Source organism: Furipterus horrens, unplaced genomic scaffold (assembly GCF_987537825.1).
Source record: "Furipterus horrens unplaced genomic scaffold, mFurHor1.1.pri manual_scaffold_6, whole genome shotgun sequence".
Lineage (NCBI taxonomy): Eukaryota > Metazoa > Chordata > Mammalia > Chiroptera > Furipteridae > Furipterus > Furipterus horrens.
The window spans coordinates 68635299-68648183 of NW_028327176.1; the positions used below are offsets into that span (position 1 = coordinate 68635299).

Here is a 12885-nt window from a genome sequence, read left to right on the forward strand (position 1 = left end):
AAACACATTTAAATTTATAGGAATAAAGACTGCAAAGATGGTGCATTGGAGTTTCTCTGTTGCCAACATTTCCCTATGACAAAAAGGATACTAAATACATATAATAGTTAATGATTAAGTATTTCAAAACTTCTGACGTAAGAAAGCTTTCATCCTACCTCTAGCTGCCATGGCTGTCTTTTTTGCAGGTTACTCTTCCTCTGCCCTCTTAAACTTAATGGTTCTGAGAGCTTTACTTTTAGTCCCCTGATTCTTCTTACTTTATGCCTTTGCTCGACATATCCATGGCTCCCTACCCCATATAACCCTGAAATCATTATCTCTAGCCCCGGCCTCTTCCTTATACTCCAGACTCTTATATTTAACTGCTTACAAGATATATTTACAAGGTCTCAATGGCTCTTCCAAGTCAGAGGAGAATCACCTTTTTCCATACTCTCTACATGTCCAGTATTCAACCCCAGCCCAAAACTGGCATTTTCCTAGATCATCTTCCTAACAAGCACATTGCCCCGGTCCCCCGACTCCCCTACCCCATCCTATCATCATTCTTCAGCCTGGGAAGTCTTTCTAATGCAAAAATCTCCTCAAAATTATTCAATAATTTCTTATTTCCCAAGGGATAAAATCAAGACTCATTTAGACAAACACCAGCCTGTGTTTAGCCTTTCCTCCCTTCACATCTCCTCTCACACTTGAGGTCCCAGCACTCAACCTACTTGTCATTCCAGAAGCTCTTCAACATTATCTGTGATTCTTTGCTGTCCTTTCTACCTTGAATGCCTGTTCCTTTCCTTGGCAAACACCACACCCTCTTTTATTTCCCTACACAGACTTCGGCCTTCTTCCAATATTAGAAAGTTATAACCCTATATATACCAATAACTCCCTTGCTTCTTCCTTTATACCTAACATAGTACTTTGCCCCTAATAAATACTCAAATTCTTGTTGAACGAGTGATTTACCTTGATGCCTGTTCCATTTCCCGAACGACACTCTTCAAGCCTGAAATGGTCTTTTCCTTGAAAATTAATATGAGTATGAAATGAAAAAAATATCTTAAACTGTTATATCTGTTAAAACTGAATGAACAAAAAGAAACTTACCCCACCCCTTTTAATTTCCATTTGGGTTGAAATATTTATGTTCTATTCATCTTTCCTATACTTTAAAACTAAAACCTAATATATCAATGTGAATATTTATATATACTAGATAAAAATAGATTATGCTCATTAAAGTAAAGGCTACACCTAGGTGTCTTCATATGAGGTCAATAAATCACATATTTTGTTAAAATTTAGTGAAGTCACCCAGCAACACAAGAACCTCATAAACACTCTGTATTTAGAGGCCAACCAATGTTTTTGCATTAGGGTGTTCTCTGTGAGGAATAGAATTGATTCACTTCCTCTCTTCACATTATAAAACCCATGAACATGAATTATGTAAAACTAAATTTAGTTCTTAAGAATAATAACTTTGATCAACTATATTATTGATATTCATTATCAACATCTTCAAATAGCTGCTAAAATGAAGTTATTTATAAAAGTATATTATTGAGTTTAGGTGTGAGTTAATAAGAAGGTAAAAGTTAGGTCTAAAGCAAAAAATTAAATTAAATTAAAATAAAATAAACTCTTGATATTATCTTTTTTCAAGAGTGTGATGAGGGAGTAGACTAATGGAGTCAGTCAAGGCTGAAATGGGTGTGATTATTTTCATGCCGTCAATACCATTCCCACACCTCTTCCTTTGAAAATTCTTGTTGATGTGAACTACTTATAGATACTATTCACAGACACTTAAAAAAGTAGGAAAACTGTTCTTTCACTAAATAACTAGATTTCACTTTGCCTTTGAATTTTGAAATCATTGGCAACTAAGTAAACAAGATGAAAAACTAAATCTATATTTCTGAACCAGTTCTGTTCCTGTTCATTAGAAAGGCAGTTTAGTTGCGTGTGTGCGCGCACATGTGTAGGTATTATCTTCCTTTATTCATGTGGTCCTCTCCAGGGTAGTTTCAGCTCCAGTTTCCCGTTCTGCTTTCTGGTAGAATGAATGCAGCAGATTCCAACCTCGCAGTAATGGATACTGGGATATGGTTAACATATCCATTAGCAAAGCATGGCCAATGGAGCAAAAACTCAAAGAGAAAATACTGCTTAAAATGGAATATTAACACATGCTTTTGAAATATAATTTAAAACATTTCTAAATGAATTCTGAAAAACTAACTGAACTTTTAGTGTTTCTGAAAGTCATTAATTGGTTAAGCTTAAATCTGGTTTATAAGTCTAAAAAGGACTTTCTCTTATCCATAGAAATTCATCTTAAAAGTAAGATTATCCAAGAACATTGTAAAGTATCAAGGGCAACAAAATGACTGGGTAGGATCCAATAATATATCTTATTTGCCCTATTTTTCTCTTAATATTGCCCTAATATCACCATTTCTCAAACTGTTGAACTCTATTCCATCATTATCAATTTAATATTTTTGTACAACCCAATATGTCCAACCAGACACACAGATTCAAGTTAATTGTTACATATTTATTCTGGACAAGATGGTCAAAAATTTACTTAGAGAAAAGAAACACACTAAAATATTACACAAATAATTCTAGCTTTTATCCCTCAAAAATCTGTGAACTTGCTATTGAGTTTTCTCACTTTAACTGGTATGAAGTAGTAGGACATCTTTCTTAACTATGATTGCCAATAAGATATTTTTAAAAAACTTCACCTAATTTATTATAGTATAAACTTTTCCATAGAAATTATTTCTGTAATATCCAGATTAGGCTGTAAAAACTACTGCTTTTCACCATAGGGTATTTGTAAATTCAGCTCTGAAATATCATTGCAGAAAACATTTCTTCTTTTGAATGTTTAATCCTGATTTAAAACATCTTTTTCCCTTCAAAGGAGGAATGTGTTTATGTTTGTGATCTTATATAAAGTTCTTGATTTGAAATGAACTTGCAAGTCAATATTCCTTGTGAAGGAAAAGATAATGTTGGCACTATTAGCAGAATGGAAGAAATGTAAAATATATATATATAGCAGAGGGAAGATATTCAGAAAGATATGAATAATTTGTTTCTAAGTTAGTTTTTTAAAGAAAATCATGTTTAACTATTGAAAAAGTGTTTTAAATATGAGAAACAAGACTCTACCCCTAAAAACCACAAAATTTTAAAAAGTATTAAGGTATAGCTTATAAAGTAACAAGTCAGCCTTTTAAACAAGTAAACCAAAATTTAGTATCTCATGTACTTTGATGGCTTCACTTAGGCTCATGATTCCAAATTTATTAACTCAAATTTTCTCCCCAAACCTAAAAATCTAAGAGCCTATGAATATTCCAGTTACATGTCCCAAAGGCATATCAATAGTCTTCCTCTCTGAGCCTGTTTCCCACTTCATGCACAGACACTGTTCACATGGTTCCTAAGTGAGAAAACATCTCTTATCAATCTTAATTAACAGATCTGTTTCTGTCACAGGTACTGCCACTATCCTAACAGTTCTTATCATTTTACTCCTAACTAGTGTCCTTGTTACTATTCTCATTTCCCTATAATCCATCTTTTACATGGATTAGCAAATTCAAAAATATTTCTTTTTAAATGAAGATCTAATTGTCATTTTTTTGTTTACATTATTTTATCTCATTCACTATATTGATGATAATCTAAACCCAACAGTAATTATATTTTAATAATTTGTTGCTTATCTATCCCATTTCACCCTTTGCTCCCTATCCGCACCCCATACTTACCTCTTTGCAATGTATTCTCCAGACATACTAAACTATCTAGAAATCCAATGAAATTCTCTTATGAAAGCCACTGGGCTTTCATTTAAGTTGCTCTGTTTGGATTCCCCTTTCTGTTAAAAGTATTCTGCCTGTCTGAATCACCACTTCTCTCACTGTATCCTTTCTCTAAATCTTTTCCTGACTAATTCTTGGTCAATTTTCAGGGAAGTTCAGGCACCATCACCTCCTGGAAAGCTTTCTAGATTTCCCTCCTCACCTATTCCAACCCCCAGCTTAAATCAAGTGTGGTTCTGCCAAACTCCAACCACACATTGTGCATACATCATATGGCACTTAGCGCATTCTATCATAATAGCATCTTTATTTATCTCTCCCCCAATTATACTATAAGCTTAGGAAGGCATGCTCCCTCCTTCTCAGTTTCTAACATAATACCTGGTACATGTCAATAAGTGTTTGTTGAATGAATGGATGAATAAATGAATAAATTAGTTCTCTTAGAGAGAGGAAAGGCCTTATTCCAAAGATGTTGCCTTTAAGATGTGTGGAAAACAGTGTTGGAATTGCCTTCAGAATCAGTTTATGAGCTAGAAAAGGGTATCAATATTTCCCTGCATTTTTTGGCAACACCTTTTATGTTGTTTGAACAACAAAAACTGAGGGCTGGAGATATCGTCCAGCTTTACTTACCAGCTCCGTATCACCTAGTCTCAATGACTAAGGATGACACAAAAATGTCCATCTAGCTCTGAATACAATCACAAAGACAATTTTAACAGAATAAACATATTGCCTCCCAATATGGCTACCTGAAAATATAAGTTCTGGTGTGCTTTCAAAAAGAAATGAGCCTCACTGCTATCTTATCATGCTTCACATTTTTTTTCATGCTTCACATTTTGATATTTGAATTAGTTATTGTCAGTTTATGTTAATCATAAATTGATGAAAGAACACATATTTCTTAAGACTATCCTGAAATATTTCAAAATCATATTTTAAAGTTTCAGCTCTCTAGAATAAATTTGAAAGAATCCTATTATTTTATTCAATGCAAGTGCAAACATTTCTTTTAAACAACAGTTCTTAGAACATACTTTCATTGCCAAACTCTCTCCAAGGGATGCAATATTCTCAGATTTTTTATCCAAGCATGCTTGCAGGCATTCCTTTTCTTTAGCCATATCACTGAGGGTTGTACCAAGAATGCTGATTTCTTCTTGATGGGCAATACTTTGCCTTGTAAAATTATCTAAGTATGTAATCATAAAGGCATTTTAAATCAAGATAATATTTTTCCAGTTCAAGCAGATTGAAATACTTTTGAAACTAAGTTGTCCTATATTATATTCGATGACTAGAAGTGAGTACTGTATCCCAAATAAAAATATGGCTTTTGTTGTTAGTGATTGAAAATTAGGGTGAACCATGAAATTCTAAATAACTCATAAATGTAAAAGCATAATTAACACATTTGAATAAGAATAGGAAAGGAAAGCTCTATATTACAAGTTCTCGAAGTAGGTTTACATTTGCTGCGGGGAGGAGAATGTAGGCGGATGAACTTGGGGGGAATACTAAAACAACCATTCTCCCCCCTTATTTTCCCTTGCTCTTGACTGAAATTACTGTTACATATAAGTTGGTAACTAATAGATCTTAACAAAATATTCAATTAAGTCATCTTCAGAGTGAAATATCTCTTAATATTTGAAAAATTTTTTAAACTTTCTGAATTTTTTCTAAAAATTCCTAGAAAAAAATTATCCCAGGACATCTGATTTGATTTGTAAAAACACTGGCAAGCCAATGTCAATGCTAAAGGCCTAAATGATAGGTATACATATAATACTAGTTTTCAAAGTGTTATTTCTCAACCAGCACCATCAACATCATTTGGGAACCCCAGCCCTACTGAATTAGAAATTCTGAGTGGATAGAGCAATTACGTTTTAACAAGCACCCCTCCCACATGATTCTAATGCACAACAAAGCTTGACAACCTCTTCAGAAAACTGGTAAAGATACAAAAGCCTTGGCTGTATCCTACCCCAAGGAGCCTGGCTCCATGATGTTTATTAGCTCTCCAGGTGACTCTGATGCACCCTGAAGTTTGAGAACCACAGGTAGATCTCTAGGTAATCCCTGCCAACAGCCATCCAGTCCAGCACTAAGAGAAGCAATATCATATGCCAAGAGGATGATCACTATAGTACTTGAGAACACATCAATTCCCTTTTCTGGGAAGTACTAGCTTTGAGGCAAACCACATGTTTTGGGTGTTCTGATATCTGAGTTCATTCCCATTGGCATAAAATAAATAAATAAATGAAAGCTCTGAAACAGCTCCAATAGTTCTTAGATTTAAAAGAAAACCTGAACCTCAAGCGACCTACCATCCATTTTTCTGCTACTTTTAGTAGCCAAACTTCTTAAGAGATTTCTATTCTCTCCTATCTCTACTTCCTCACTTCCCAGTCATTCCTTAACTTATTCCATCTTCCACATTCAACACTCAATCCAAATTTTGTCAGTGTTAGCAAAATCTCCAATGTGCCAAATCCAATCAACATTTTTCCATCTATCTTATTTTTGCTTTTTGAATGTCTCTGACAATTGCTGCTACTCCCCTCCTTTTTAAAACATTTTGCTCCCTTGCCTCCCAAAATAACATTTATGGGTTTTCTTCCTATTTCTTCAGCTTCTTCTTACTCAGTCCTGGATCCTCTTCTCATTATTTATATTTTCTCTACATGACTTTATGGTTTTAAAACATCATTTATATGCTGTGTTCCAAATGTATATCTTTAGCTTAGGTTTCTCTTCAGAGATAAAAACTTATCTATTTAATGGTTTACTTTACATTTTTACTTAAGACTTAAAATATCTAAAAATGAGTTTTTCAATATTCCCCTTTTATATATATATATTTTAATATTTTCTATCTCAATGAAAAGCATGTCTACCCACCTAATTATTTATGACGGTTTTGAACTACATAATAGTAAATGGTTAAAATATTTCTTCTGTTTTAAAACGGGCTCTTTTAGAGTCCTAACCAAAATTTTACTTTACAGTTATAAAAGATTAAATTATGGCCATATTTTCATCGAGGTCACTGGTAAGAAATATAAATAGGAGACTTTGTAAAAATAATTTTCTCTATAAACCCAAGTAATCTCATAGATATAGTAAAATATATGTACACGTTCCACCAGAAGTAATATATGTGTACCAAGTTTCATTACAATAGCCATGAAAAAGCCACAATATCATACAAAAATTTATAAATTTAAAAGTGATGATCGGACTTCCGGCCAAGATGGAGGCTTAGACGGACGCGCTAGGTCTCCCTCTACAACTAGAGAGGAATACAACTACTTCAAAACAAAGGATAACTAGAAATTCCAGAAAATAAAACTACACGGAAGCCCAACATATGAAGTTATAAACCAGCGGCGCCCTTTGGGCAGGTAAGAGCGAAAGGGGGCGGCGCTGTTTGCGGTCGCACCTGGGACAGCGTTGGGGAGAACAACCCCGGCTGCAGTCGAACCCCCGGCAGCTCACGACCCCAACGCAGGGGAAAGCAGCCACCACATCGCCTTGAACAGTGAGGCCCAGGGGGGCGGGAGGACGGATCCCGGTCTCCTAGCGGAATAACTGTGTGAATCCATCTTGGACCCCCGCCCCCAAAGAAAGCGCCACAGGGCTGTGAAATAGGTCGCGGACAGGCGCCGGTCGCTGGCTTGTGACGACAAAGCACCACGGCACAGCAAGAAAGGCTGCCAAAGGGCGCCGGTCGCTGGGTCATTACGAGTACACAGGCACTGCCCCCTACAGCCAGCCCAAGAAAACAAAACGCATCTGTCAAAATGAGGCAGACAACTATAGAAATCCCGGTGGCACAACTCACCAGGCAACAGATGGAGAACCTGACAGATGAACAGATAAGAAACCTGTCAGATGCTCAGTTCTGGGCCATTGTTATCAGGTGGCTTACAGAATTAACAAAAGATCTGGAAAAAGACGAGAAAGAAGTGAAAAACACTCATAACGAAAGGAACAAAACCACATACAAGACAGATGGTGAGGGAAAAAAATGCAGAGTTCATTTCAACAAACCGGAATATGGAGAAGGAACAAGCAGTCAACCAATGCAGCGAGAGGAAATGGGAAGCAACGATGAGAGGATCAGAAACCTCTGGGACAGCTATAAAAGGCCCAACATAAGAATCATTGGTTTGCCAGAGAGCGAGGAAGATGAACTAGAACTTGAAAAATTGAGTGAAAATATAACAAAGGAGAACTTCCCAGACTTGAGGAAGGAAATAGACTTACAGGTCCAGGAAGCACAGAGAGTTCCAAAAAAACTGGACCCAGGGAGAACCACTCCAAGACACATTATAATCAAAATGTCAAAAATTAAAGATAAAGAGAGAATCTTAAAAGCAGCAAGAGAGAAGAAAAGAATTATGTACAAAGGGGTCCCAATTAGACTATCAGCTGACTTCTCAAGGGAGACCCTGCAGGCAAGAAGGGGCTGGCAAGAAATATTCAAAGGAATGAAAAGCAAAAACCTACAACCACGAATACTCTATCCAGCGAAATTGTCATTCAGAATAGAAGGACAGAGAAAGTGTTTCCAGGACAAAATAAAACTGAAAGAGTTCATTAGATCCAAACCACTGTTATATGAGATGTTAAAGGGACTGGTTTAGAAAAAGGAGGATCAAAACAATGAAATCTAAAATGAAAACTGCATCACAAGAAACAACAGAAGCTCGGGAATTGAAACAAAGGCAAACTAAACAGGCAACGAGAGTGGAAAAAGAACTATAGGTACGGGGAACATATTGGGGGGAGGTCAACAGGGAGGGGGAAGGGGAAGAGGGAGGGAGATGATATAGGAATTAAGGATCATGGTAGGAGGGAATGGAATAGACAGAGAGAGGTTGAGAAGAACTATATGCACAACTAATGGACATGATCTAAAAGGGGGGGACAACTGGAGGGAGGGGGGCCACCGGGTGGAGGGGAGCAGAGGGAAGGGAAATTGGCACAAATGTAATATTATAATCAATAAAACACATTAAAAATAAATAAATAAATAAATAAATAAAAAGTGATGATCATAAATTATAAAGTTTTGCTGCTTTGTTTAGATATATTTTCATTGAAAAATATGAAGCCATGTCTAAGTATTTATGGTCCTAAATCTAAGTTAAAAAGTTGACTATCAATGAAAAACATATTTTTCCATGATTGACTCAAACTTTTAATTTAAGGGCCTACCTCCAAGTTATCTATATTATAATTGAAGAAAACAAAATATTTTTCAACCAGACTTTTAAAAAAGTAACATCAGTAAAAAATAACTCACCAATGTTTTCATCCAAGCATACAATTTTCTCTTGAGTAAGCTGTAGCTCGTATTTTTTCTTAGCAAGGTGTCGGTGAGTATCAGAAAGATCTTTTTCTGTATTTTCATATAACACTCTGTAAACATTTTAATAATATAACTAATTCTAAAATTTTTATGTTTCATCAACCTTAGTGTATTCAAATCTAAAAACCTTTAAGAACACTAATAAACACTTTTTCTCTTTAGTATTTTCATAGAATCACATTATAGGAAGTTTAGAGAAGAAAGGGGAAAAAGGGATCCTCAATCCACTACTCCAACATAAGCTATTATTATTATTTTGGTGTTCACTATTGTTTTTTTGTATTTTTCATATTCAGTGTTATGCATATTTTAAAGTTACCGTACTATAAATTCAGAATTAAATCCTGATTTTTTTCACCTATCCGTAATCTTTAATAATTTTCAGTCTATAATACAGCCCTCGAAATCATCATTTTCTAACTGAAAAATATTATATGAGCAAGAGTTATTTACTTCATTAGTCACTTATTATTAGAAATTTAGGTTCATTTCAGTTTTTCACTACTATAATAATTCTGTAATAAATAGCATTTCATTCATTCTACATTTATTAAGTGTTCTGTATGTACCAGGTACCAGGTATTAAGGAACCTAAGTAGATGGCCCTGCCGTCATAGAGTTCACAGTCAATAAACAAGTAAACAGAATATAATTTCTGGCATTATGGAAACTAGATTATCTGGAAGTCCTCTAATATAAAGAAGCATCCTAAAATATAAAGAAGCATCCTTTTAAATGTATAACAAAACTTGTAATAATTTGTAAGGGATGTACCATGAACTGAGGTTATGTTAGATATGGCTGAAGTTTGCTTGTCTCAGTAGTCCAGGGTCCTGTGTCTTAACTCAGAAACAAAAGATGAGGCCATAGAGATGTCAGCAATGCAAGTATTAGAACTAAGAAACCTCACATAAAGCACTGAGGACTATAACATAAGTGAAAAGGTCAGACTAGACAAAATCAGTTTGTCTACTAACCATTGCTAGGCTCAGGGTAATAGTAACAACCAGAAGTCTTCCTTGGGAATTCTTAATCTGGAGATAAGAAATCAAAATAAAATCCCGTTCTAGAATGATCATATATCCTAGAACACTCGGCAGAAATAAACACAAAACTTTGCTGGAGGGACACACCCTCAACCCAGACAAAGAACTAAACCTCAGATAAAGGTGTGTTGAAAATCGCCTCATAATTCAAATTTTAAAAACACTAAGTAATAACCCAAACTTAGTGAGAGTCAAAAGACTCATTAAATTAGATGCCCCAAAACTTCAGATTGTAGTGTTTTCCAACAGAAACTTAAGAATAGTTGTGTTTACATACTGACATAAAATAAGCAATAACATTACATAATAAAAAGAAAAAAGAACCAGCAGATTTTTAAAAAGAACCAAAGAGAACTTCAAAAAATTAAACTAGTATAATTAAAATAATTTTTTAAAATCAATAGACAACTTTAAGAACACAACAGATATAGCAGGAGAGACAATTAGTAAGTTGGGGAAAAAAGATCAGAGAAATTCTCTATAATACAATGCAGGAAAAAAAAAAAGAGAGAGGTTAAGAGACATAAAAAACAGAATGAAAAGTCCAATACTCACGTAATCAAAATTCCACAATATTCAAAAATAATAATAACTAATATAATATATAAATTCTTAGACTAAGCAAACATCAGTGAAAAACCTGAGCACTAACATTAAGGGAACTTAAGTCCTGGGCAGAAAAAATAACAAATCTGTACCTATAATGACAATTATAAATGGGGAAGGGTAAAAAGATTTAAAGGAAGGCACTATTTCTATTTCTACACTTAAACTGATAAAATGTGATAACAACAGACTGTGAAGAGCTCTATATGTATAATATAATACCCAGAGAAACCACTGAAAACATCTATAGAAATACTCAAAATTACTACAGGTAAATTAAAATGGAATTCTAAAAGAAATGTTCAAGTAACCCCAGAAAGGCAAATATCAGAAAACAGAGATAGGAAAAAAGGGGGGGGGGGCAGGAAAAAAAAAAAACCATACAACTCTACCATACCAATAATTACATTAAATGCATAAGGTACACCTTATTTGTAATAGCCAAAAACTAGAAACAATCAAGAGATACCTTTGTGTTCATGAAATAGTTCGTATCTTGAATGTAGCAGTGGTTATGTGAACCTGTACATGTGTTAAATAGTATAATACTATACATATAAGTTGTAACATTGTCATGACCATACCCCACGTGATCTAGGCTTTTTCTATGTTATGTTATAGAGATTTTATTTTGTTATTTTTTAAATTTTCTTTATTTTTTTTACTTTTAAAGATTTTATTTATTTTTAGAGCGAGGGAAAGGGAGGGAGAAAGAGAGGGAGAGAAGAACCAATGTGTGGTTGCCTCTCCCACGCCCCCAACTGGGGACCTGGCCTGCAACCCAGGCATGTGCCCTGAATTGAGAATCAAACCAGCGACTCTTTGGTTCGCAGGCTGGTGCTCAATCCACTGAGCCATAACAGCCAGGGTTATTTTCTTATTTTTATTTTTAATTACATTTTACTGATCATGTTGTTATAGTCATCCCAATTTTTCCCTCTTTGTTCCCCTCCACCCAGCAACCCCCTCTCCCTCAGGCAATCCCCACACTATTTTCATGTCCATGGGTCATGCATTAATTCTTTGGCTACTCCATTTCCTATACATACAGTACTTTACATCCCCATGACTATTCTGTAACTACCTATCTGTAGTTATTAATCCCCTCACTTCTTCACCCATTTCCCCCACACTCCCCTCCCATCTAGCAACCATCAAAATGTTCTCCATATCCATTATTACATCTCTGTTTTTCTTGTTTGCTTAGTTTGTTTTTTAGATTCAATTGTTGATAGATATGTATTTATTGCCATTTTATTTTTCATAGTTTTGATATTCGTTTTCAAATGTAAGTCCCTTTAACTTTTCATATAATAATGGTTTGGTGATGATAAGTTTCTTCAGTTTTTTTCTTGTCTGAAAAGATTTATCAGCCCTTTGAGTCTAAATAATATCTTTACTAGGTAGAGCAATCTTAGCTATAGGTCTCTGTTTTTCATGACTTTGAATATTTCTTGCCAGTTCCTTCTAGCCTGCAAAGTATCTTTTGAGAAATCAGCTGACAGTCTTATAGGAACTTCCCTATACATAACTAACTGCTTTTCTCTTCCTGCTGTTAAGATTCACTCTTTAAATTTAAACTTCGGCATTTTAATTATGGAATGGGCTTTTTGCATCCATCTTGTTTGGGACTTACAGTGCTTCTTGGACTTGCATTTCTATTTCCTTCAACAAATAAGGGCATTTTCCTTTCATTGTTTTTTCAAATAAGTTGTCAACTTCTTGCTCTTCCTCTTCTCCTTCTAGCAACACTATGATTAGAATGTTGGAATGCTTGAAATTGTCCCAGAGGCTGCTTACACTACCATGGTTTTTTTGATTATTTTTTCTTCTTGTTCTGATTGCTTGCTTTTTGCTTCCTTATGTTCCAGTAATTGATTTGATTCTCGGCTTCATGCAATCTACTGTTGTATCCCTGTAAATTGTTCTGTTTTCAATTAGTGAACCCTTTGTTTCTGACTGGATCTTTTTTATGTTGTTGAGGTCCTCAATA

The 12885-nt window shown here is 34.8% G+C and overlaps 1 protein-coding gene across 1 annotated transcript in view; it reads right to left on the reverse strand.

Moving 5' to 3' along the window:
• Window positions 1-12885, reverse strand: part of LOC150006415 (testis-specific gene 10 protein-like) — a 76104-nt gene that overhangs the window by 47771 nt on the left and 15448 nt on the right. Inside the window, 3 exon segments of the mRNA XM_090280754.1 lie at window positions 967-1022; window positions 4892-5046; window positions 9175-9290. Of these exon segments, the coding sequence (XP_090136880.1) occupies window positions 967-1022; window positions 4892-5046; window positions 9175-9290 (327 nt within the window).